This window comes from Mixophyes fleayi, chromosome 3 (assembly GCF_038048845.1).
Source record: "Mixophyes fleayi isolate aMixFle1 chromosome 3, aMixFle1.hap1, whole genome shotgun sequence".
In the NCBI taxonomy this organism is placed as follows: Eukaryota; Metazoa; Chordata; class Amphibia; order Anura; family Limnodynastidae; genus Mixophyes; species Mixophyes fleayi.
Window position 1 is genome coordinate 19738976 of NC_134404.1, and position 27283 is coordinate 19766258.

Sequence of the window (27283 nt, forward strand, 5' to 3'; positions counted from 1 at the left end):
TAACAAGGCATATAGTTTGTTTTTCCATTCACTTAAACAGTAACCTTATTACTGCTATAGAACCTTTACGGCATCACAGTTGCCTAAACCAATGGCTGAACAGCTGCCTAAATGGGTGAAAAAGCTTAAAGCAAATTGAGCTTATCTATCTATTTAAAGTACACATAAATGTAAACATTCTATTGCTAGGACTGCAGTCTCCTAGGTAACAGAAAAGAAGTTGTCTTTAAACAGATGAAAAGGACAATGTTGATCACTGCAATTTACTTAATGTTTCATATAATAAAAGACAATGGGCTAGATTTACTAAGCTGCGGGTTTGAAAAAGTGGGGATGTTGCCTATAGCAACCAATCAGATTCTAGCTGTCATTTTGTAGAAGGTACTAAGTAAATGAAAGCTAGAATCTGATTGGTTGCTATAGGCAACATCCCCACTTTTTCAAACCCGCAGCTTAGTAAATCCTGCCTAATGTTTGTGTTTAGGTTCCCTATAGTTCTGCTGTAGTTTGTAGGTGCCAAGGAAGGTACAATCCATCAAGTGCATTACCTATTTTAGCAAATAATCTGAAGTACAGATTCCTCTGATGAGCTATGAGGAACTTAACATTCAGGCTTTTAATTAAGAGCAAAACCAAAATAAAGTCAGCACAACTCTGCATCAGGCTCTAAAAAAAAACAGAGATTAAAGCACCGATCCACAGGGCTGTCATGCACCTGGCATTTCCCAGAAGGCCATCCTTCTGAACAAGAGCTGCTTATTTGTATATTATCCCTATTAGCTCAAAGATCTCTCTCGCTCTTCTCAGAAAAGCACAAAATGTTCTGGTGACATGATTTTTATTTATAAATAACTGCATTTTCTTTTTCTTTTTACAGCTTAAACTTTTATAATTATTTTTAAAAAGAACCTCCACCGTTAATTAGGTGTGTTTAAACTAGTCATTAAGCTAGATTCCAGGCGTACCGCTATTGGAAGTTGTACTTCGGATGGGTCCTTGCTGTGAGCTGCATTTTTCTACCATCTTACACGGTTCCAACACTCAACACTTCCCACGACTCCGCCGCACAATATCATGTTACAAAGTGTCTCATAATGTTCTACAGTGTTCTGTCAGTAATCTATAATAAACCAGCAATGTTGGGGGGAGAACGGGAGAGACGGAATCCTAACGTTTCACTTTGCTGAATGATGAAGCCAACGGCTGGGATCCTCTGGGACACAGAACCAACAGTGCGGTCCGTAAAAACACGATGTTAATAAAATCTATTCTCTTTAAAATCATGGTTCCCTTTAAAGTTGTGGTGTAGCAGGAAAACAAACACATTAAAAAAAAAAACAATGATATAACTTTTAGTGAATAGAAAATGCTTCCATTTGCTTTAAATGTCGGGATACCGTATCACCCCCGTCGCGCACACAAACAGAACGTGCACTATGACAATAAATAGACAAGAAAAGCAAGAAGACTGGTAACGTAACTACCTAACCTAACGGTTGTGCTTATACCACAATAATTACAGAAGCACATGTAGAAGCCAAGCTCTGTAGGTGCATAATCACCACGCTCTGCGAGTGGTGATGGAAGGGAGATCAGATTGTGGCTGCATGCAGAGATCTCCCGCCGTATTGTCCGCAAGAGGAGGAATAAAGCCTCGTTACAATCTTCTAGTGCTGGAAAGTTCTCGTTGGATGACCCCACTGGCATCGCTGACGGTACATATGGAAGACGGAGCCGCTCTCTATTTTATGTTCTTCAGAAGGGCCGTGCGAGCGTTCACAACCGCCTTGAAAGCGTCTTCGCTTCCGGGAGCCACACATTTGTCGGGATGAAGGAGCACCGCTAGCTTGCGATAAGCTTTGTTCACTTCTTCCCTGAAATGAACAATGTTTTTATTGGGAAAAACAAAACAAAGCATCAATTTATCTAGTAAAAATGTAACTTGCTGACAAGACAGACGTAATCTGATGTGGTAATTAGCAGACGGCGTGCATTGGTAAGTAACACAAACAAAACAAAAGCGCACCCTCTGATTAAGAGATTGAAAGCTCATAGTGACGGCCACTAGGGGGCATTGTACAGTTAGTCTATGGAATATAGATCATTCTATCTGGCTGGTAAGAGGACATGGCAGCTCTCACGCATTATTATATAATATTACGCAGAGGAACAAGGTTATCATGTGAAATAAATCCAATTTACAGCAATTTTTTTTTTTTTTTTAAAAAAAGAGGATTTATGTACTTACGTTGAATCTGTTTCTCTGATTCCGTCTGGGGGACACTGCTTACCATGGGGTTGTGGAGGGAGCTTGGGGGAGTTGGCACCTAACTAGTTAAGTTTTAGTACTGCCGACAGACCCCTCCCCTCTACAATCCCCCTGGACTCTTCAGTTTATTAAAAAAGCCCTAGGAGTAAGGCCAGTCAAACAAGAGCACACAGAAGAACAGAAGAAGGGAGGGATCGCAGTGTCCCCCAGACGGAATCAAGAAACGGATTTAACGTAAGTACATAAATCCTCTTTTCTCTTTCATCCAGTCTGGGGGACACTGCTTTACCATGGGGACGTTCTAAAGCAGCCCCCTAAGGGTGGGACTACTCTGAAAATCCCGCTCGCAAAGCATTACGAGCGAAATCTGCATCCGTAGATGCAAATACATTAAATTGGTAAAATTTTGTAAACGTGTGGACAGAGGACCAGGTGGCTGCTCTGCAAAGCTGGTCCGCAGAGGCCCCATTTCTCGCTGCCCACGACGCCCCTACCGATCTGGTGGAATGGGCCGTAAGTCTCTCTGGCACAGGATGGTTAGCCTTTATGTAAGCATGTCTAATGGTTGCCGTAATCCATCTAGCGATGGACTGTTTTGAGGCTGGCCAGCCTCTCTTATTAGCATCATAGAGGACAAACAAAGAATCTGTACGTCTAATTTGTGAAGTTCTTTTTACATAGATGCGCAGAGCCCTAACCACATCCAACTTTTCCATAGTCTGAAGATCAGATTGGGAAGAGGATGAAAAGGCCGGGACTACAATGTCTTGGTTAAGGTGAAAAGCCGAAACTACCTTCGGAACGAAGGAAGGGTTCTAAAATAAAAGAAAGAAATAAACAAATTTAAGATTACACTAGCTATAAAAAACGCTGCCCAACTCCAGGGCACCTGAAAAAAACTGAAGAGTCCAGGGGGATTGTAGAGGGGAGGGGTCTGTCGGCAGTACTAAAACTTAACTAGTTAGGTGCCAACTCCCCCAAGCTCCCTCCACAACCCCATGGTAAGCAGTGTCCCCCAGACTGGATGAAAGAGAAATACATTTACAATACTGTAAATCCTAAAGAGTATGTTCTATTAAATAAATAGGCTGGTGAGCCACCCCGACGTATTACAGGATATGTTTGCTTTCACACCTTTCCTCCATAACCATATTACTGTAGGTATATCTGCTCTGTGGTCGGGAGGCAATGGGGAAACTCAGTATGATGGGTGGAGCTTAGTGAAAGAGGCACCGCAACAGATGGCCGGGGAACCACGACATTAATAATAATAATAATAATAATAATAATAATAATAATAATAATACCTGGTAGCACCGGGTTTCACCCCCAACATGTCCCAGCTGTCTTTGCTGTTGCGAATCCGGCGTATAGAATCCGCCTGCTCTTTGGTGAAGCCGATATTAATGGAGGACATCGGCCTCTTCCCACCGTTGTCACACAAATCCACAATGGCAGAGTAGAAAGCCTTATAAAAAGAGAGAGGGAGAGAGAGATTACCGCAACTCGATACAGAAAACAGATGGATGTAACGGAAGGACAGGAGAGGACCACAGGCCTTACCTGGAACATCTCATTAATTCCTTCTCCGCTCTGCGCCGAGGTTTCGAAATACAGAAATCCTCTGCTCTCTGCCCAAAGACGCCCTTCACTCTCGTCCACACAGCGATGCTTTGTACAGTCAATCTGGAAGAAGATACACAGAGGTCCAGTGTATGCAGTATGTTCTATAAAAGATATGCTAAACTTTCATCTATAAATGGCTGGTTCTCTAAAGCTGGTCACACAAGAGCCGATCCTGATGCTCACTATATCTTTGTCAACATTGATAGATTCAGTGCAACCTGGATTTAACAGCAGCTTTGGTATTTTATATCATATTGATTTAACTTTTGATTTATTTTCATATATATGTTTATACACATACATGTGTTGGAATTTTTTAGATCCTTCCTTTATTTTTCTTGCAGTTTAAAATGACGCCGATTTCCTGCCACTTGCACCATGTACCGGTTATAAACGCAGCTTGCGCGCACTATTGGTGCCTGTTGCAGCATCAGTTTTGTTGTAAATCAGAACAACATCTGAAGGTTTACATCATGACTGATGTATAGAGACTGGTCTACAATAAGACAAACTCTGTCTGAAGACGGAGCATTTGTACCCTGAGAACTTGCCGTTTTTGACCTCTAAAAAGACACTGAAAACTTTGGGGACAAAATGCATTTTTTTCAATTGCAAACAATGGAGACAGGACCAATGACGGTGGCTCAGTGGTTAGCACTTCTGCCTTACAGCAGTGGGGTCATGAGTTCAATTCCCGACCATGGCCTTATCTGTGTGGAGTTTGTATGTTCTCCCCGTGTTTGCGTGGGTTTCCTCCGGGTGCTCCGGTTTCCTCCCACACTCCAAAAACATACTGGTAGATTAATTGGCTGCTATCAAATTGACTCTAGTCTCTCTTGGTCTGTGTGTGTGTATGTTAGGGAATTTGGACTGTAAGCTCCAATGGGGCAGGGACTGATGTGAGTGAGTTCTTTGTACAGCGGTGCAGAATTAGTGGCGCTATATAAATAAATGGTAATAATAATAATAATAATAAAGTGTGCAGGGTGTATGAAATGAGCCATTACAATTAAACACTTGTTGCGGTTTTCTCCTAAAATATTGATCCCGCAACTGTTTTGCTGGCTAATATGGTACCACTACATGACTTCTGTATGAACCTCATAAAACATCAGACCCGCTGGGGCCTCGCTCACCTTGTTGGCACAAACCGCGAAGACTATGTTCTCAATGTTTCCTTGTGAGCCGAGTTCCTGTTTCATCTCTGCTAACCAGGCGTCAAGACTATCAAAGGAATCCTTCTGACCCACGTCGTACACCAGTATGACCCCCTGCGTGTCCTTATAGAACTCGTTGCGGACCTTGGAGAGCGGACAGAACATAACAGTGCTCAGTGACAATTCTTCATAAGATAGTTTACAATTTACATCTCTATCGGTTATTGATTGGTATGGCCTGCAGATCGCGGCTTTGTCACAGTAACCGCACAACGTGCTGTAACGCTGTGCGAGCTGCAACTGCCGCAAACTAGGTTTCCAGAATATGCACTGGAGGGACGGCTGTCACACTCACCTGGCTTCCAGGACAGGGGATGAAGGACATTTCTTAATCACCCCGGTGACCAGGATTTGTCAAGGTCTACATCCAGTGGGAGAACTTTGTAGACTGAGCCAATGATTAGAAGACGCCTATTAAGTCACTATGAACCAATAACTTCGGAGGCATTAATATTGGTGCAGCCTCCAAAATGGCTGCCTCAACTGTATATAGCAGTGATGGGCAATACGTGACCCATAAAGCCTTCGCTCGCAGCCCCCAGCTCCTCCTGCCCCATCAGTTCCAGCTCATAGTCTCTGCTTTATGCCCCACTGAGTTTTTGGGGCCCAGGGCAAGACTCATGGAGCCATAAGTAGAGCATAACCCTGAACCTGATCCTTTGCCATGAGCAGCTGACATGAGCATCACATGACCTTCCCACAACACAGGAAGGTCGCACAGGGCCTGCAGCACATAGGTGGGACGTGCCGTCTGCACCAAGTGGTCTCTCTGCTTCCTCACCTGGAAGGATCTGCGTGATTCCTGCTTGCATCATTAGAGCAAGGTAGAGAAGCATAAGATTAGGAGCGAATGGTCACTGGTACTTCCAATGAGAGATAATTGTGAGGTTTGAGAGGCGTTTGGGCGGAGGATGTGTGACATGGGAAACTTGAGAGGCGAGTGGGAAGGGTGAGGAGTATTTTAGGGCCAGTGAGAGGGTATGAGAGGCGTGCTGAGTATTTTGGACTACATCAGATTTATTCTAAGAGCATGTGGTGTCTAATACTTTGAATAAACATAATACCTTATTACTAAGAATAAAGGTAATGTGTGGCCGCTTTGAAGACTAGAGGGCCATACATGCGGCCTTTGATGTGTGTCAGATTGCCCCATCACTGCCTTATAGGTGCCAGGTACACTTTAATACATATATGAACGGACAACTTGCAGTAAACGTGTATTACCAAGATTGTGAACAAATAAGAATGTTAACTAGTAATATTAAAATAATAAGATTCCTTCCTAAAAGGACACACTCCAGACTTGTACCATCATACAACAATATATAACCGGTGGACTTTAGGACAGCAATCTTCCTGTGGCCGCAATACAGGGAAAACTGCAGACCAGGTGAACCTATCCTTTACATGTTAGTACATAGCTCAGACCCTTATCTGTAGAATGTAATCTGCTGAAAGACTGGTGCTTCTCTGAAGCAGAGGACAGAGCATATATTATAATATATATTATATTACTGATGGGCTTGGGACAGCGAGCTGCTGCGCATGCTATTACCGAGAGGGCTCCCTCTACAGGACGAACGAGGGGAGGGGGTGATTATTTTATACTGATGCAGTCTCTGAACAGTCTGTACTTAAAAAAAAAAAAAAAAGAAAAGAAAAGGAGAACCTTTAAAGCTTAAAATCTGCATCTGTGTAAAGATTCTCCTTAGACATTTATTGTGGTGACTTTATTTCGCTATACCTCATAGAAGAATGGATGACCCGCCATGTCAAATATATTCACTTTGATTTCTCGTTCTCTTATTTGTACCCTGAAAATAGAAAATTAGATCACGGTTACAGTTAAATACAATAACAATATCTTAGCAATCGTCTCAGTAATCTCACCCTCCCATTATACAATGTGGATGGAGTGTTCTCGTCTTTCATTCAGAATCTACAGAGAAATATTATGGTGCGTTTCCGAAACATCCAGTCTTCCGGCTGCACAGGAATAGGTGATCCAGCAAAGCAAAACTGTGCTTTTATTTTCTATCCCGCACCATAAAAAGGCTCATTAACTTTCTTATGGATTATAAATGACAGTATCTTTTCTCCTGTGCACCAGTTTTCTTAAATGTCCCACCGCTGTAACTTGCAATGGTCTGTCGGACCCATGAAAGTTACACTTAACATTTGTCCAAATTCTGACATCTCCGAATGCAAATGGCACCAAAATATATAGTCAAAAAATGGATAAAGTTGGACCTGCCACCTTCGCCAGGAATCAGTGCCATAACTGAGCATACTTGCCAACTCTCCCTGAATGTCAAGGAGACTCCCTGAAATAGGGGTGATCTCCCTCACTCCCTGAAGAGTCTGGCATTCTCCCTGATGCTGAGCCAGTACAAGACGTGGTTGGCTTCGCCATCTGTGGCATGATGACACAGTTCAGAAATTGTGTCCTATGTCCATGTATTGATGCCTATGGAGGTGGCCATTTTCATGGAGACCAAGATTTAATCAAAGACTGACAGGTAAGACAACATGACTTCAGTAATGGAGACAGAAATGTAAGACACTTTAGTCTCTAGAGATTCATTAGCTGCTTTTCTTTAACGCATAGTTGCCAACTCTCCCGGAATAGACCAAGATAACGAGATTTGTCAAGCCACGCCCCTGCACGCCCACCTCCCCCGGGATCTCCCTGAAGCCAACGAGGAAAAGTTAGCAAGTATGTCACTGAGGAAATGCCTGACTGTATGCACAAAGCCTATCTTATATACACGAGGCGCTGGTTCCCAGTGATCAGATATTCTCATGAGCCGTGGTTCAGCGAAAAAAATGGCCGCCAGCACCGAGTGTGACAGGAAAGTGTAAAATCAGGGAAAAGCCTTAAAGACACCCAAAACTTTAACAAAAACAAGGAAAACACACACAAGGCACTTTACAAATGACAACATGTGCAAACACATTCAGTCCTGTAGATGGTATGTGCAGTATTCAGACATCAAACAACTACTGTACAACAAGAAAATGACTACCTAGTGCACTATTAAATATTACATGTGGGAAAATATATTGGTGTTGTCAAATGCAGAAAAATATAGAGCAAAATAAATAAATAAATAAATCAGGAAAATGGGCCCATTAAAATGGATAAAGGCACCATGGAAAAAAGGGGCAAAATTAGGATGTAACATGAGAGTTTGACTGCTACACAAGCCATCTACAATATAAATGCATGTAGTATGTAAAGGTATGGAGTAGCAGTAATGGTGAGAGATGAAGTTAATAACCTTGTGACACATGCAATCACTGAATTGCATGGCAGTTCCGTGAGAATGACATAAACTGGTGGAATAGCTCAGGAACTGCGGCTCATACAGACATGGAACACGGGTGCTGATGTACAATGAAGCCAAGCTACTTACTTTGTTACACCGTAATCGATCCCTATGGTGGTCTGATACTTGGGAACAAATCTTTTTTCACAGTAACGCTTTATAATGCAACTCTAAGGAGAAGACAATAAAAAGAACTTGTTAGTTATGAAGCCGTCACCAGTGTTTGTGTCACTGATTATACTGTGCATGTCTTATATGATAGTGTCACATGGTGTCTCAAGAGTCACATAACAGAGTTTAAAGTACATATGCATTTACATATATACACTAAAATGCACTATATGTGCCAGCTTCCCTTATAGTACGGGCTGTGTACAAAATGCTGGAGGAAGAAATACTGACACTTACATGAAAAATGCTGACAGGGAAAAAGCCTACGTCTCCACACTGACAATATGCTGACAGTGACAATCATCATCACCATTTATTTTTATAGCGCCACTGATTCCGCAGCACTGTACAGAGAACTCATTCACATCAGTCCCTGCTCCATTGGAGCTTACAGTCTAAATTCCCTAATGTACACACACATACAGACAGAGAGAGACAGACTAGGGTCAATTTTGACAGCAGCCAATTAACCTCTTAGTATGTTTTTGGAGTGTGGGAGGAAACTGGAGCACCCGGAGGAAACCCACACAGACACAGGGAGAACATACAAACTCCACACAGATAAGGTCATGGATGGGAATTGAACTCATGACCTCAGCGCTGTGAGGCAGGAGTGCTAACCACTAAGCCACCGTGCTGCCCATCATTAACCCCGTCAGTATTTCTTCCATTGAAAATAGAAGGTCACATACAGTACAACAAAAATAACAAGTTTCGATATGGTCTCATATAAAGGAGCGTATGACACCACAATCTTCCCACATTATTTACAAAGCCTTGCATTATCATTTAGTTGCTCCAATTGGCTAAATGTTGGCCTAGACTTTCCCACTTCAAATATGTCCACACATGAACACACAGGAGGTGGCTGAACTGAAATACTCTGTGCTGCTTACATTCTAATGCTCTGGTTGACTACACTGTAGGAATATACTTAATACACTAACTGGAGTGGAACAAATTTCTGTTACCCAAAGAGGAAGAGACAGATATAAAAATAAAAAAATAAAGGCAAGAAGCAGGCTGGATATTTAATATGATTCTTCTATATCCAGACAGCTCAAACGAAACAATCAAATGAAATAATTTCATAAGATATGTTTATGGTCATATAGCCTGCAAGAATTATATATAGGAATGTTTACAGAGTAGTAGGAAGCTCTTAGGTTTCTGATCGAAATATGAAAAGATATATAAATATGAATGCCGGAACATCATAGATAGGGAGAGAAAGAGAGAGAGAGAGTGGGAGAACCGAGAGAAAGCGGGAGAGCCAGAAAGCGAACTGGAGAGCAAGAGGAAAAGAGAGCGAGAAAAAGCGCGAACGAGAGCGAGCAAGATGAAAGCAAGAGAAAGAGAGAGAGAAATTGAGTTACTTACGCCAAATCTCTTTTGGGGGACACTGCTACCATGGGGTTGTATGAGGGTGCATGGAGTTGGCACTTAAATAGTTAACTGCTGCTGGCTCCTCCCCTCTGCAACCCCTGCTAGTCTCAGTATAACAGAAAAGCCCCAAGGAAGGAACCAAACAAACATCCAGCAGAAGAGCAAAAGGGTGGGAACGCCGTGTCCCCCAGATGAATTCAGAGAAAGAGATTTGACGTAAGCACCAAAATCCTCTTTTCTCAGCTAATCTAGGGGAGACTGCTACCACGGGGACCTTCTAAAGTAGCCCCTAAGGGAAGGTTTGCTCGGGAACCCCTGCAAGCAAAATACTGCGGCCAGAAGGTAGTATACGAAGCAGCAATAACTTTAAATTGGTAAAATCTGGTGAAGGTGCGAACAGAGGACCAAGTAGCAGCCCTGCACAGCTGATCCACCGTGACGAGCAGCCCAAGACGCCCCACCAAACGCATGGAGTGAGCTATGAGCCTCTCTGGCACAGACTGGCTAGAACTCACACAAGCTTGCCGGATCGTAGATGTAATCCAACGAGCAACGGTTTGCTTGGATGCCGGCCAACCTCTCTTATGGGAGTCATACAAAACAAAGAGAATCCGTCTTGCGATAAGCAGAGGTCCTATCCACATAAGTGCGTAAAACCCACACAACATCTAACAAAGAACCCTCATGAAAAGCAGGAAGCACTATATCCCGGTTCACGTGGAAACCTGAAACAACCTTATGAAGAAAAGAAGGCACCGTCCACAAGACTGCCCTGTCTTCATGAAAAATCAGGTAGGGAGCCCTACAGGATAAGGCCCCGAGCTCTGACACCCAGAAGCGACAGCCAACAAGAATACCACCTTCCAAGTCACAAATCTGAGCTCAGCCAATCGCAGTGGTTCAAAGGGTGGTTTCTGAAGAACACCAAGGACCAAATTGAGATCCCAGGGCGCTATCGGCGGAACGTATGATGTGCAACACTCCCTGGCAGAAGGTTTGAACTTCTGGCAGAATAGCCAGACGGCGTTGAAAAAACACGTATAACGCAGAAACCTGAAGACGACTGTCAAGAATGAGTCTCACACCATTTAACATAAGCCAGCCTTGTTCTATTGTAAACGCATGCCGAGGATGGCTTCCTGGCCATCATCAAGGTCTGCATGACACCGGAGGAGAACCCCTTGCCTGCCAAATGCCGGCCTCAACAGCAATGCCGTTAAAGCTAACCGAACAAAGTGATGGAGATGAAAAGGTCCCTGAACCAATAAGTCGGGTCTGAGAGGAAGTGGCCAAGCAGGTCCGTCTCAGAAAAATGTTGGTGTACCAAACCATCCTGGGCATGTTTGGCGCAACAAGATTTACTGGATGACCCCCCAGTGCCACCCGTCGAAGTACAAGCTGAATCATGGGAATGGGAGGAAACAAGTACCACATATGAAATTCCCAATGCATAGTCATTACATCCACTGCCGCTGCCAAGGGATCCCTGCACTTGCGCAAAACCTTGGTACCCCGCTTGGCCCTGGGGGGGTGGGGGGGGGATGAAGTAGACCAGGGGAATACAAGATGCAATTTAAACAGTCTAGCCTTCTCCCCAAGCCGGCTCCCCTTGGTCAGACTGAGGGGACGGGAAAAAACCTGCCGTGGATTGTACAGGAGCTGCCTGTGCCTCCGCCTGCTGGGTAATGAGCTGTGCAAGTAAAGAGTCCGATTGGGCCAGTGAAGACACCCACGCCGGCTCCCCCGCAGGCAGCGAGGACACCCCCTGCGCCCGCTCGCCCTGGACCCTGGCTTCACAGTGTCCACAGAGCACATCCCGGTGCGTCTGTCCCACCGGAAGTTTTGCAGAACATTTTGAACAGACATAAACTTTGAGACCGGCAGATTTACCCTTATCAGACATGATAACTAGCCGTAAGGAATACACCAAAAAGAAGCAGCAAGCACTACACACACACACACACACACACACACACGGTGGGTGGGTAACAGGAACGGGGTTTCGCTAGGCTCTCAACCTCAAAACCCGCGTCTGGCAGTTAAATAAGACCTCTTACTTACTTGCTTTACTCTCTTTCTACTTTATAACATATATATCTTTTTTTTTTTTTTCTTACATGTAAAGTTAACTTGAGAGTAAGCTCAAAATAACCACCAGGGCAGACTAGCCCCTCCAAAGATATGTAAACTTAAATAACTACATATTAGGGATGTGCACCGGCGACTTTTGAGGTCTCGTGTTTTGTGTTTTGGATCCGGATTTTCGGTATTTTTGAGGTTCGGATTTGTCTCGCAAAACACTTGACGAAAGGTCTCGGTTCGGATTTAAGGTATTGGATTCGGATTTTTTTTGAAAAAAACATAAAAAGTTTAAAAATCAAGTTTTTGGGCTTATTTTCACTCCTAGGCTATTATTAACCTCAATAACATTCAATAACAAGCATTTCCACTAATTTACAGTGTATTCTGAACACCTCACAATATAGTTATTAGTCCAAAACGTTGCAACAAGGTATCTTTCTGGACTGCGTAGAGGAGTGGGTCACCACAATATATATTAAAAACCCTGAACTTTTATGATTCGCACCAATAATTGTACCTGGACTGCGTAGAGGAGTGGGTCACCACAATATCTTAAAAACCCTGAACTTTTATGATTCGCACCAATAATTGTACCTGGACTGCGTAGAGGAGTGGGTCACCACAATATATATTAAAAACCCTGAACTTTTATGATTCGCACCAATAATTGTACCTGGACTGCGTAGAGGAGTGGGTCACCACAATATCTTAAAAACCCTGAACTTTTATGATTCGCACCAATAATTGTACCTGGACTGCGTAGAGGAGTGGGTCACCACAATATCTTAAAAACCCTGAACTTTTATGATTCGCACCAATAATTGTACCTGGACTGCGTAGAGGAGTGGGTCACCACAATATCTTAAAAACCCTGAACTTTTATGATTCGCACCAATAATTGTACCTGGACTGCGTAGAGGAGTGGGTCACCACAATATATTAAAAACCCTGAACTTTTATGATTCGCACCAATAATTGTACCTGGACTGCGTAGAGGAGTGGGTCACCACAATATATTAAAAACCCTGAACTTTTATGATTCGCACCAATAATTGTACCTGGAGTAATACTGCAGAATGTGTAAACTTTGTAATATTGCAGTACCACTGGACTTTTACTGCTGAATGTGTGAACTTGGTAATATTGCAGTACCAATGGGCTTATACTGCAGGATTGGTTGTGAAAATTTTGTGGTAATTAAAAAATATTAAAGTAGTTTTTGGTATTTTTTAAAAAAACTTTTTTTTATTTTTTTAAACACAGGGGAATATTGGGGAAATAACTATGCCCTTAGAAGCACAGAGCACAGGACACAGCACCACTGGACTGAACAGGACACAGCACAGGACCCAGCAGCACCACTGACCTCAGAAGGACAGAGCACAGCACACAGCACCACTGGACTGATACTGCAGAACACAGCACAGCACAGCACAGCACAGCACAGCACTAAACAGCACAGAACTAAACAGCACAGAACTAAACAGCACAGAACTAAACAGCACAGAACTAAACAGCACAGAGGACCACCTAACACACCCTCCCTCTACCCTGATCAATGCCCGAGTGAAGATGGCGGCGACTAGCGGGGAATTTATAGGATCCGAGTATCGCGAGATCCGACAACGGGATTATGAGTCAGAGCCTCAGTTTCACTTTTGAATTTGGCGCCAATACCCGGATCTGTCTCGGATCCGACTCGGATCCGCAACGTTCGGGTGGGCTCGGATTTCATAAATCCGAGTGCGCTCATCCCTACTACATATACCTTTAAATTTAACCCACAGATGGAGAAAATACACTAAAATAGATTGACTGCATGTGTCTCTCACAGTTTAACAACTAAGAAAATGACACTTAGCTGGGTACCAGGGTAAGGAAGGAAGACGTCAGCAACAGCGCAAGTCTTTCTCCTCATAGAGCCACTTGAGAAACCTCGTCATTCTCTGCATTCGGCGAGAAATTTTGCACTCACGGGACAAACCATCTAGCAGGGGGAAAGCCTCCACTGCCTCCTCCTGTCAAGGCTCTTGCAGACAGCCAACTACAGCATGGTACACACCTTCTGTGTCATCTGCCTGCGGTACAGTGACAATTAGACATGTACCCAGTGGTTCTGCAGTCTGACCTAGTCAGGCACTGCTGTGGACTGGTCTTGCGACCGGTCCCCCTCCGTCTTAGTGGGGAACATGGTATCTCCCAATATATCCAGCTTTCTCCTGCCTGTGCGCTCTCTGCCTGCCGGCAGCGCCTGTCCCAGAGTAGCGGCAGTGACAGCGCTGCAGAGAGCGGCTGCTGTCACCCTAAGAACAAGCCCAAAGCCTGTATTGTGGACAGTTAAGATAAATAAAAAGCAAAAACAAAAGAAAAAGTTTAGTTCCTATCCTGGAGTATCTGTCTACACTGTACTCCAGGATAGGAACTAAAATAAAATAAAGAACATACTAGTAACCAAAAAAAAGCAACAGCACAATTAAACAACACCCTAACTCCTTGGGCACTTAAATTAAACTGAGGCTATCAGGGGTTGCAGAGGGTAGGAGCCAGCAGCAGTTAGTTAACTATTTAAGTGCCAACTCCATGCGCCCTCATACAACCCTATAGTAACAGTGCCCCTCAGATTGGATGACTGAGAAAGCGCGCGCGAGAGAAAGCAAAAGCGAAAGAGAGAAAAAGTGAGAGAGTGAGAGAGAGCGAGAGAAAGCAAAAGCAAGCGAGAGAAAGCAAAAGCAAGCGGGAGAAAGCAAAAGCAAGCGGGAGAAAGCAAAAGCGAAAGAGAGCAAAAGCGAGCCAAGAGAGAGAGAGAAAGCAAAAGAAAGAGACAGAGAAAGCGAAAGCGAAAGAGACAAAGAAAGTGAAAACGAAAGAGAGAAAGCGAAAGAGGAGAAAGCAATGTTCCCAGGAAATCACAGTGTCTGGACCTTGATCTTTGGGAGCTGCCAAACAGAATGCTATCCTAGGGATAATGGCAGCACCTCCACGAAAATTACACTATTCGGGGAACTACAATAACTGAACTAAACAGCGAAGTAGGAGGTCTGTAAAGTGTTAATTGTCATCAATGACAAATTGTCTTCTCTAGTAACTCAAAATAAATCAACATAATCACTAAAACATTTAACTTTTATTCATAAATATAATAAAAATATACACATGAATTCGAAAAAAACAACATACAAATTAATAATATAAACAGTAATGCGCATTACAGTATATACCTTTATATTTATTAATTCGTATGTCAGTTTTTTCAAATTAATGTGTTTATTTTTATTAATATTTATGATTAAAAGTTAAATATTTTATGTTTTAGTGATTATTTTGATTTATTTTGAGTTACTAGAGAAGACAACTTGTCATTAAACACAACTAACACTTTACAGACCCCATACTACACTGTTTAGTTCAGTTTTTGCAGTATCAGCCAGGGATTGACACCATCCCTTTACAGCAGCATTTGGTGATCTGTAGGAGTGTAGTAGTAATTAATTTCTGTTACTAATTTGTATAGCGCCTGATCATTTTTTTCCTTTTTGATTTACCATTCAGGGAACCCTGGACAGGTTGAAAGCAGCGCCCGTCGGTGAGGATACGGACTAGTCCACAATAACAACTTTATGTCCTTTGCAGGACTTTGCTTGCCACCAGCTCAATGATGCCACTTTTGAACACGCACTTACAAATTTGACTGAGGAGAATGGTGTAGCAAAAGCCGCCCAGCCTGCAGATGGTATACCATATTTAGTATAACCATTCTTACCATAGTAAGGAAGTACGAAGTCTCGTACATTTATGCTGTATAAAACTCACTAAAAATAGTGACAGAGGCCATCTTTCTTTTTAAACTACTACAATGCTTACTGAACTGGCCGTCCTCTCCCTTGGATAAAATCCCCACAGGTAACAGGTATATCTGGATTTGTTCATTAATGAGGAGAAGAAGGTCAACTGTGCAGATCATTTACAGATAAGCTGTCTAATATTTACTTTTAGGTACAGGTCTTGATTGACACTTTTTCACAATTTAATTGGTTTAAAGAAGAAATATGCTATGTGTGGCGCTTCCATTACAATGAAGGCAATAATCTCAGATTTCACAGCTTGGGAGCTGGACACATGGTTCACTCTGAAAATGACTCCACTAGCACCAGAAGTAAGAGGATTATCAATCAGGAGAGGCGGTTGCAACATATTTGATGGCGGAGATGTTGCTTACTGATTTTAGCGCTACGCCACAAGGAGGAGCGGAGTCTAACGTGCCCCAGGTCTTCGCCAGGGACCCCCGAAAGTTAGTTTGGACTACGTCGCAGGAGGTACACAGGTCACGGTCCTCGGAGGGAGTAATCAGTGAAGCGAGTTGGCAGGCGAGTCAGACAATCCGGGTCAAACCACATAGGCAGCAGCGGTACAGAGGGAAATCCAAAAGCGAAGTCAACAAGCCGGGTCAAACCACAGGTATCAGGATAAGCCAAGGGAGAAAGAGTACACAGGTCAGGAACAAGCCGGGTCAAACACAGGAATCAATAGCAGAATAGTACAAGGTAGTGCTGGAGCAAGGGGACCCAATACTCTGGCACCAGTCCGGTGCCAGGGCTAGAATAAATAGGGACCTGGTCCTAATTAACGGTGGCGGTGATGACGAAAAACACCGCCACCGAGACTCGGAGTAGCAAAACGGGACACGGATGCGCAGACCAGAAGCCCAGCGGGAGGAGGAAGTGTGTCTGGTTTGCAGAGCAACCAGACGCGAGAGGCAAGGAGGAAGCAGGCGCCCGGCCCCGTGTAGGAGCGCAGACACGGGGACGGCGCCTGACAGCGGTAACTATCTATGTGCTCAGACTACCACTCAGAAGTCACCTAATAGTTATTTAATGTACAGCCTTGTATAAAACAGCAGTGGATTAACCCACTGCTGCAATTAAATAATTCATATAAAACAGTTCTGTCTGTAAATAATGCAGCTGGAGAACAAAACACAATTGAGAGCTTAATCTCTGTGGACTATAATGCAATTAGATGAATAATACATACCAAGACAGGCTCCTATTTTATCCAGCCAGACACTGGACTACCATCACCGAGATCACAGAGGAGAATGAATGCAGAAGGAAATATATCCTTTAGATTGCAAGCTCTTGAGAACAAAGATCTGCCAGTGATTAAATGGAACTGTTTAATAACATCTTAAAATTACCCCCTACAGCTCTAGAATTTGTCACCCATTTGAAAGCCCTCAGCCGCTCTCTCCCCCGTGTGACCGCCTCTTGTCTCAGCCTCGCCCCTTCCCATTAGATTGTAAGCTCCCAGAAACAGGGCCTTTCTTCCGATCGGCTATTATCTGCTCCAGCCACAGAATACAGGATACCCAGCGGGCAAGTTCAGATTTTTTTTAGGGTTAACATTTAGTCTCTCTGGAATACAAATCACAATGTCTGGCCCCCATTACAGGCGAACCATGGAGGACAGAAACAAAGTTAGCTGGCGAATACTTACGCCTGCAAGGTAAGTATATTTATTTGATTACATAAAGCCTCCTATACTGCAAAAAATAGTTTGGGAGGACATCGACTTTAAAGAAATTAACCAATATAAAGTCTATAAATACATTAGGTACTGGTGATTCTACTTCTTACTCGTGCCGCAGGGATGACACTGGTTCCTAGTGACTGGATAGGCTGCATTCTCAATGATGTCACTGGTTCCTAGTGACTGGATAGGCTGCATTCTCACTTATGTCACTGGTTCCTAGTGAATGGATAGGCTACATTCTCAGTGATGTCACTGGTTCCTAGTGAATGGATAGGCTGCATTCTCAATGATGTCACTGGTTCCTAGTGACTGGATAGGCTGCATTCTCACTGATGTCACTGGTTCCTAGTGACTGGATAGGCTGCATTCTCAGTGATGTCACTGGTTCCTAGTGACTGGATAGGCTGCATTCTCAGTGATGTCACGGGTTCCTAGTGACTGGATAGGCTGCATTCTCAGTGATGTCACTGGTTCCTAGTGACTGGATAGGCTGCATTCTCAGTGAAGTCACTGGTTCCTAGTGAATGGATAGGCTGCATTCTCAGTGATGTCACTGGTTCCTAGTGACTGGATAGGCTGCATTCTCAGTGATGTCACTGGTTCCTAGTGACTGGATAGGCTGCATTCTCAGTGACATCACTGGTTCCTAGTGACTGGATAGACTCCATTCTCAGTGATGTCACTTGTTCCTAGTGACTGGATAGGCTGTATTCTCAGTGACGTCACTGGTTCCTAGTGACTGGATAGGCTGCATTCTCAGTGACGTCACTGGTTCCTAGTGAATTGATAGTCTGCATTCTCAGTGATGTCACTGGTTCCTCGTGAATGGATAGGCTGCATTCTCAGTGACGTTACTGATTCCTCGTGAATGGATAGGCTGCATTCTCAGTGATGTCACTGGTTCCTCGTGAATGGATAGGCTGCATTCTCAGTGACGTTACTGATTCCTCGTGAATGAATAGGCTGCATTCTCAGTGACGTCACTGGTTCCTCGTGAATGGATAGGCTGCATTCTCAGTGATGTCACTGGTTTCTAGTGAATGGATAGGCTGCATTCTCAGTGACGTCACTGATTCCTCGTGAATGGATAGGTTGCATTCTCAGTGACGTCACTGGTTCCTAGTGAATGGATAGGCTGCATTCTCAGTGATGTCACTGGTTTCTAGTGAATGGATAGGCCAGAACTCAAACAAAATTTCAGTGCTTAGCCACAAATTACTCAGGCTGCACATAGCCACCCTGAAGCACGGATATGTCAGTATACTGTGTGTGACATGACAATGGTGTATGCAGAAATGTTGAGGGGAAAGGACAGACTATTTGAGAACAGGTCTGAACAGGTCAGTGTACACAGGAGCAGGAAGCATGTCATTCCATCAATCCGGTTCATGAACAGACTGGGAATGTGCAACAATCTGCACTACTTTATGTCCATCCTGCTAGAACACAACTTCCACATACAGCAAATTCACAAGCAAATGTAACATGGTCTGTAAGATTAAACTGGTGATTATATTTTTCAGAAATAGAGGACACAACAGGATGTAGCAATTAAAAAGGGACCAGTGCAATGCATATGCAGGCCTTATGTGCTTTTCATTTATTTATTTATTCAATGTTTATTTAAATAGCCTCAATGATATTATGTGGCCCTGTACAGAGAATAAGTAACCAGTCACATCAGTCCCTGTTCCCATTGGAGCTTACAGTCTAAATTCCCCAAACACCTACAAGTCCATTTTTGTCTGAAGCCAATTAACCTACCAGTAGGTTTGTGGACTGTGGGAGAAAACCCACGCAAACACAGGGAGAACATACAAACTCCACACACAGATCGGGCCCTGGTTGGATTCGAACTCATGACCCCAGCGCTGTGAGGGAGCAATGCTAACCACTGTGCCATCTTCCAGGTGACTACAATATAACTTATGCACAGCTCTTATCTAGAGGAGGAGAACCACAAATAATACATTTCAAAGCACAACACAGAGCTTTTTAGAGGTGGCTGTAACTTTAAAACCTTAAAGAGCCAGTTTCTATCCCTATGTATTGTGTCATAATGCCACTTGTTGTGTTAAATAGTAACAAGTGTGCATATAAAAAAACTCGACAATCTACTTTACAATATTCTGCTTTCACTGTTCTACTAGAGTGTATGACATATGGGAAACCACCATATTGATACAATATCCTGCTGGACGGATGATTATTGCCCGACCTTTAGCCATCTAGTGACAAAGTTTCAAACCAGCATCAAAATAGATCCAATCTGCTCAAATATCAACAGAAGATAAAGATATATTTACGGTATAGGCAACACATATATCTGCTCACTAGATCTTGGTAATCCAACGTCCTGCTTTATGACCAGGTGAGATTCCTGGACTCTGCAGCTGAGTAAAGAGGGAACAGTCCCCCATCCATCACTGATACAGCAGAGAGGGCGCGGACTACAAGATATAGTGTTTAGGGTTCTCGGACGTCCTGTCCGCTCTCCAAATCACAGCTTACTACACGTGCTCTCTCCTTGACATCTCATTCCTCCTGGATATTTATTCCAGCCTTAACATCTATCGTTATCTCTTCCCTGGCACTTTCCTATATTCTTCCAAACAATTCCTCATTAAACCAAACTAGCCAGTGACCTACATGCTGGTAAAGCCATACTTATTCCATATGATTAACCTGCAATTTGCCCTCTTCACAATCACTGTAACATTCCATTTCCTCCAGCTCGTACCCTTAGGGGTAAACTTTGGCGCTACCTCATCTCTCGCAGCTTTGCAACTGCCCTCCGACTTCAGCTTAAAAACATCTCTCGTCCCTTTCTCATTCATGATACAAGTATAATACTGGGGCATGCTCTAATCATATCCCAGCTGGACTACTGCAACCCTCTCCTCTGTGGTCCGCAACAGAACTAGCTCCAGTCTGTTGTGAATATGGCAGCGGGACTTGTGCACTTTGCCTCCCTCTCAGGTGTAGTGACTATGTAGTACTATCCCTTACCTTGCCCACTTCAGCGTTCCCCATGCTGATCACTTTAATGCGAAGAGCCTTGCGGTTCTCCTTCCTCTTCTGCAGGTTAGTCTCCATGTCAGAGGTGTATCTGGAACTCCTACCCCAGGCTGAGAGACAGAAGGGAGGAACAGCGGTGTGAGGCGGTGTGAGGGTCCGACGATAAACGCAGGAGCGCTTGTATATACATACACCTGTGCAAAAACAGACATTTATAGACATGCATATTAGGATTATGAAAGAAATATATATATATATATATATATATATATATATATATATATATATATGATAGATATACACACACACACGTGTCAGTGGTCCTACTAACTAGTGGTGAGAATTTCATCGAATCCACAAAACACAATGTAAAATGTCTTGAAATATTGTCTTAAATATGATAGCTCTTTAGTCACAAATATGTAATAAGTAAAAAGTACCATTTAGGTATTGTAATGTACAATACCCAGAGAAATAAGATACAATACGGAACAATACAGTATGGAAGAAACAATATCAAGTAAATGAACAAAAAGTGCAATACAAACACTGCATATGGGGGATTATGTCAGGGTGGATAAGCTTTTATAAGTACTGTACAATACAGCACATGTATTATAAATACAGTATACTGCAGTGTATTTATGCCAATAGAATATAAATAATCGATAAGTGACTGTATTCAAATATTACAAATACTGCAGTGCATGTATTCTTGTACATTATATATACTGTATATTAAAGGTACATTATATATACTGCATTTTACAGTGCTTGTATATCAGTACATCAGGTACATTGTATATTGCAGCACATATATGTTGGTACATTAGATATACTGTGTATTACATGTATATGATCTATAAGGAATATCAGTGTATACTGTCGGTATATTACATTAGATATACTGTATATTACATTAGATAACATATTGCAGGTACATTAGACTGTACATTACATTAGATATAAGGTATATTAGATATACTGCACATTAAATTAGATATAAGGCATAATGAAGGTATATTAGATGTACTGTACATTACATTAGCTATAAGATATATTAGATACAGAGAATAATACATAAGATCTAAGGTATATTGGAGATAGATTACATTAGATATACTGTATATTAGATATAAGATATACTGTACGTTAGATATGATATGTTAGATCAGTTATACAATATAATAGATACACTGTACATTAGTTTATATTGAGGGTAGGCTATGGCTGTTATACTGTATATTACATTAGCTATAATAGATATACTGTATATTAGATATAGAGTGAGAACATTGCATTATGTACACTGTACATTAGATTATATTTATACCAGGGATGGGGGCAGCCATAGCCTGTTATACTGTATATTACATTACATAAAATGTATATTAGATATAAGATATACTGTATATTACATTACATATAAGGTATATTAGATATAAGATATACTGTATATTACATTACATATAAGGTATATTAGATACACTGCACATTAGGTTATATTTATGCCTGTTATACTGTACATCACATATAATGTATATTACATACACTGTATATTACATAACAAATAAGGTATATTACATCACATATAATGTATATTACATACACTGTATATTACATCACATATAAGGTATATTACATCACATATAAGGTATATTACATACACTGTATATTACATCACATATAAGGTATATTACATACACTGTACATAACATATAAGGTATATTACATACACTGTATATTACATATAAGGTATATTACATACACTGTATATTACATATAAGGTATATCACATACAAGTTATATCACACACACACACACACTGTATATTACATATAAGGTATATTACATCTAAGGTATATTACACACACTGTATATTACATATAAGGTATATCACATATAAGGTATATTACACACACTGTACATTACATATAAGGTATATCACATATAAGGTATATTACACACACTGTACATTACATATAAGGTATATCACATATAAGGTATATTACACACACTGTACATTACATATAAGGTATATCACATATAAGGTTTATTACACACACTGTATATTACATACACTGTACATTACATATAAGGTATATTACATACACTGTACATTACATATAAGGTATATTACATACACTGTACATTACATATAAGGTATATTACATATAAGGTATATTACATACACTGTACATTACATATAAGGTATATTACATACACTGTACATTACATATAAGGTATATTACACACACTGTATATTACATATATGGTATATTACATACACTGTACATTACATATAAGGTATATTACACACACTGTACATTACATATAAGGTATATTACACACACTGTATATTACATATAAGGTACATTACATATAAGGTATATTACACACACTGTACATTACATATAAGGTATATTACACACACTGTATATTACATATAAGGTATATTACATACACTGTACATTACATATAAGGTATATTACATATAAGGTATATTACATACACTGTACATTACATATAAGGTATTTTACATACACTGTACATTACATATAAGGTATATTACATACACTGTACATTACATATAAGGTATATTACATACACTGTACATTACACACACTGTACATTACATATAAGGTATATTACACACACTGTATATTACATATAAGGTACATTACATATAAGGTATATTACACACACTGTACATTACACACACTGTACATTACATATAAGGTATATTACACACACTGTACATTACATATAAGGTATATTACACACACTGTATATTACATATAAGGTATATTACATACACTGTACATTACATATAAGGTATATTACACACACTGTATATTACATATAAGGTATATTACATACACTGTACATTACATATAAGGTATATTACACACACTGTATATTACATATAAGGTATATTACATACACTGTACATTACATATAAGGTACATTACATATAAGGTACATTACATATAAGGTATATTACACACACTGTATATTACATATAAGGTACATTACATATAAGGTATATTACACACACTGTATATTACATATAAGGTATATTACATACACTGTACATTACATATAAGGTATATTACATACACTGTACATTACATATAAGGTATATTACACACACTGTATATTACATATAAGGTATATTACATACACTGTACATTACATATAAGGTATATTACATACACTGTACATTACATATAAGGTACATTACATATAAGGTACATTACATATAAGGTATATTACACACACTGTATATTACATATAAGGTACATTACATATAAGGTATCTTACACACACTGTACATTACATATAAGGTATATTACACACACTGTACATTACATATAAGGTATATTACATATAAGGTATATTACATACACTGTATATTACATATAAGGTATATTACACACACTGTATATTACATATAAGGTATATTACACACACTGTATATTACATATAAGGTATATCACATATAAGGTATATTACACACACTGTACATTACATATAAGGTATATCACATATAAGGTATATTACACACACTGTACATTACATATAAGGTATATCACATATAAGGTATATTACACACACTGTACATTACATATAAGGTATATCACATATAAGGTTTATTACACACACTGTATATTACATACACTGTACATTACATATAAGGTATATTACATACACTGTACATTACATATAAGGTATATTACATACACTGTACATTACATATAAGGTATATTACATATAAGGTATATTACATACACTGTACATTACATATAAGGTATATTACATACACTGTACATTACATATAAGGTATATTACATACACTGTACATTACATATAAGGTATATTACACACACTGTATATTACATATATGGTATATTACATACACTGTACATTACATATAAGGTATATTACACACACTGTACATTACATATAAGGTATATTACACACACTGTATATTACATATAAGGTACATTACATATAAGGTATATTACACACACTGTACATTACATATAAGGTATATTACACACACTGTATATTACATATAAGGTATATTACATACACTGTACATTACATATAAGGTATATTACATATAAGGTATATTACATACACTGTACATTACATATAAGGTATTTTACATACACTGTACATTACATATAAGGTATATTACATACACTGTACATTACATATAAGGTATATTACATACACTGTACATTACACACACTGTACATTACATATAAGGTATATTACACACACTGTATATTACATATAAGGTACATTACATATAAGGTATATTACACACACTGTACATTACACACACTGTACATTACATATAAGGTATATTACACACACTGTACATTACATATAAGGTATATTACACACACTGTATATTACATATAAGGTATATTACATACACTGTACATTACATATAAGGTATATTACACACACTGTATATTACATATAAGGTATATTACATACACTGTACATTACATATAAGGTATATTACACACACTGTATATTACATATAAGGTATATTACATACACTGTACATTACATATAAGGTACATTACATATAAGGTACATTACATATAAGGTATATTACACACACTGTATATTACATATAAGGTACATTACATATAAGGTATATTACACACACTGTATATTACATATAAGGTATATTACATACACTGTACATTACATATAAGGTATATTACATACACTGTACATTACATATAAGGTATATTACACACACTGTATATTACATATAAGGTATATTACATACACTGTACATTACATATAAGGTATATTACATACACTGTACATTACATATAAGGTACATTACATATAAGGTACATTACATATAAGGTATATTACACACACTGTATATTACATATAAGGTACATTACATATAAGGTATATTACACACACTGTACATTACATATAAGGTATATTACACACACTGTACATTACATATAAGGTATATTACATATAAGGTATATTACATACACTGTATATTACATATAAGGTATATTACACACACTGTATATTACATATAAGGTATATTACACACACTGTATATTACATATAAGGTATATATCACACTGGGGTCACCTCACCTCTACAGTCAGGGTCAGTGTCTCTCACAGCCCCATCTGCCCCGTCGGGGGGCAGCAGTCACCCCGGGGTCTCCCCTCTGTCATGTTACCCCCCAGCTGCAGCACCGTGACCGAGGAGGCGGGGACACGTGACGTCACCGCCTAGCACCAAACAAACTGCTAACGATGCGGAGGCGTCCAATCCCCTCTGCCCCGCCCCTCCGCCACTGGCCACACCCCCTGCTGCAGATGGAGAGCGACAGGAACTACAATACCCGGCATGCAACACGGTAACCTAGCAACCAGCCAGGTTTGTCTCTGCAGAGGGAGCCATGGTTCTGGGTAATGCTGTAGTGTCAGAAGGTAAATAATGTGAGGGAAGAAGCTCACATCCCCAGGAGTCCCAATGTGTGGGTGTGACTTATGTCAGATAGCCCACAGCTCTATGTATGTCCCGATTTTGTAGTCCCTGTTTTCTACATACATCCTCTTGTCCAGTTTTGGTTGTGGGCGCTGCCAGCCTTGTACTAAGGACAGAACTGCTGAGAGCCACCCTTTAGAGCAGTGTTGGCTAACCTGTGACACTCCTGGTGTTGTGAAACTATAAGTCCCAGCATGCTTTGCCAATATTTAGCAGCTTATTGCTGGAAGGGTATGCTGGGACTTGTAGTTTCACAACACCTGGAGTGTCACAGGTTAGCCAACACTGCTTTAGAGTCACTTCTTTGCTGGTACTGAAATACTGTGTGCGACTCCCATGTAGTGCCCTCCACCTAGATGTGCTGGAAGAAAGTTATACTTTGCCCTCTAGCAAGAACAATGCAAAAATAATAGTTAATGCAACCAGGGGCATGCTGGGCTGGGTGGTAGGGGGACATCTGCCCCAGGCTGGTCCCATAGTGGGCTACCTTGTGCTGGGTCACGGGGCCACCTGCATTTTTTTCCTTTAAATTAGGCTGCCGAGTCGAGTTTTGCTTCCCCCGTGCCAAAATTTGCCAGCCCTCCCCTGAGTGCAACCCCTTTTCGCTGGCAATAGGGCTTTTCACCCTTTGATTAATGTGCCGTTATATTAACTTTTCTTAGTGTGGGCTGACAAGGGCTCAAGCAAGTAGCAAATTTCGCCGATCTTAAAAAAAAATAAAAAATTGGGGGTGGGCAAATTCATAATTCTAGAGGCTACTTGTACTGTGACACTGTACTGGTGTGTTGTTACCTGGCTGCTGCCTGGGAAATGCTGCCGTTCTTACCGAGTTTCCGGGAGAGGGGGTGTGACTGGAGGGCGGGACGAGGCCAATCGCGTCATTTTGCCCCCCCCCGACGTAAATTACGGTTTCACGGGGGGCGGGGCGGGGCCAAAATGACGCGATTGGCCTCGTCCCGCCCCCTCCCACCCTCCAAAATAGCGTGATTCACGAGAATCGCGTCAAATGACGCGATTCTCGGTGAGATTGGGATGCGGGAGAAATGCCAGCTTGCCCGGGAGACTGACCCGAATTTCTGGAGTCTCCCGTTCTTTCCGGGAGAGTT

At 41.0% G+C, this 27283-nt stretch overlaps 1 protein-coding gene across 2 annotated transcripts; it reads right to left on the reverse strand.

Moving 5' to 3' along the window:
- Positions 1-821: 821 nt before the first annotated feature.
- DNAJC27 (DnaJ heat shock protein family (Hsp40) member C27) lies at positions 822-25931 on the reverse strand. 2 transcript variants are annotated; one of them, XM_075201175.1, is made up of 8 exons: positions 25778-25931; positions 20619-20737; positions 8529-8611; positions 6857-6926; positions 5032-5196; positions 3833-3955; positions 3577-3737; positions 822-1874 (listed from the first exon to the last, which is right to left on the reverse strand). In XM_075201175.1, exons 2-8 carry the CDS (start codon positions 20703-20705, stop codon positions 1742-1744), a joined length of 822 nt encoding a protein of 273 aa, XP_075057276.1. In that variant the 5' UTR covers positions 20706-20737; positions 25778-25931; the 3' UTR covers positions 822-1741. The 2 variants fall into 2 exon arrangements, with proteins under 2 accessions (XP_075057276.1, XP_075057275.1); XM_075201174.1 differs by having other exon boundaries at positions 20619-20821.
- Between the last annotated feature and the right edge of the window lie 1352 nt (positions 25932-27283).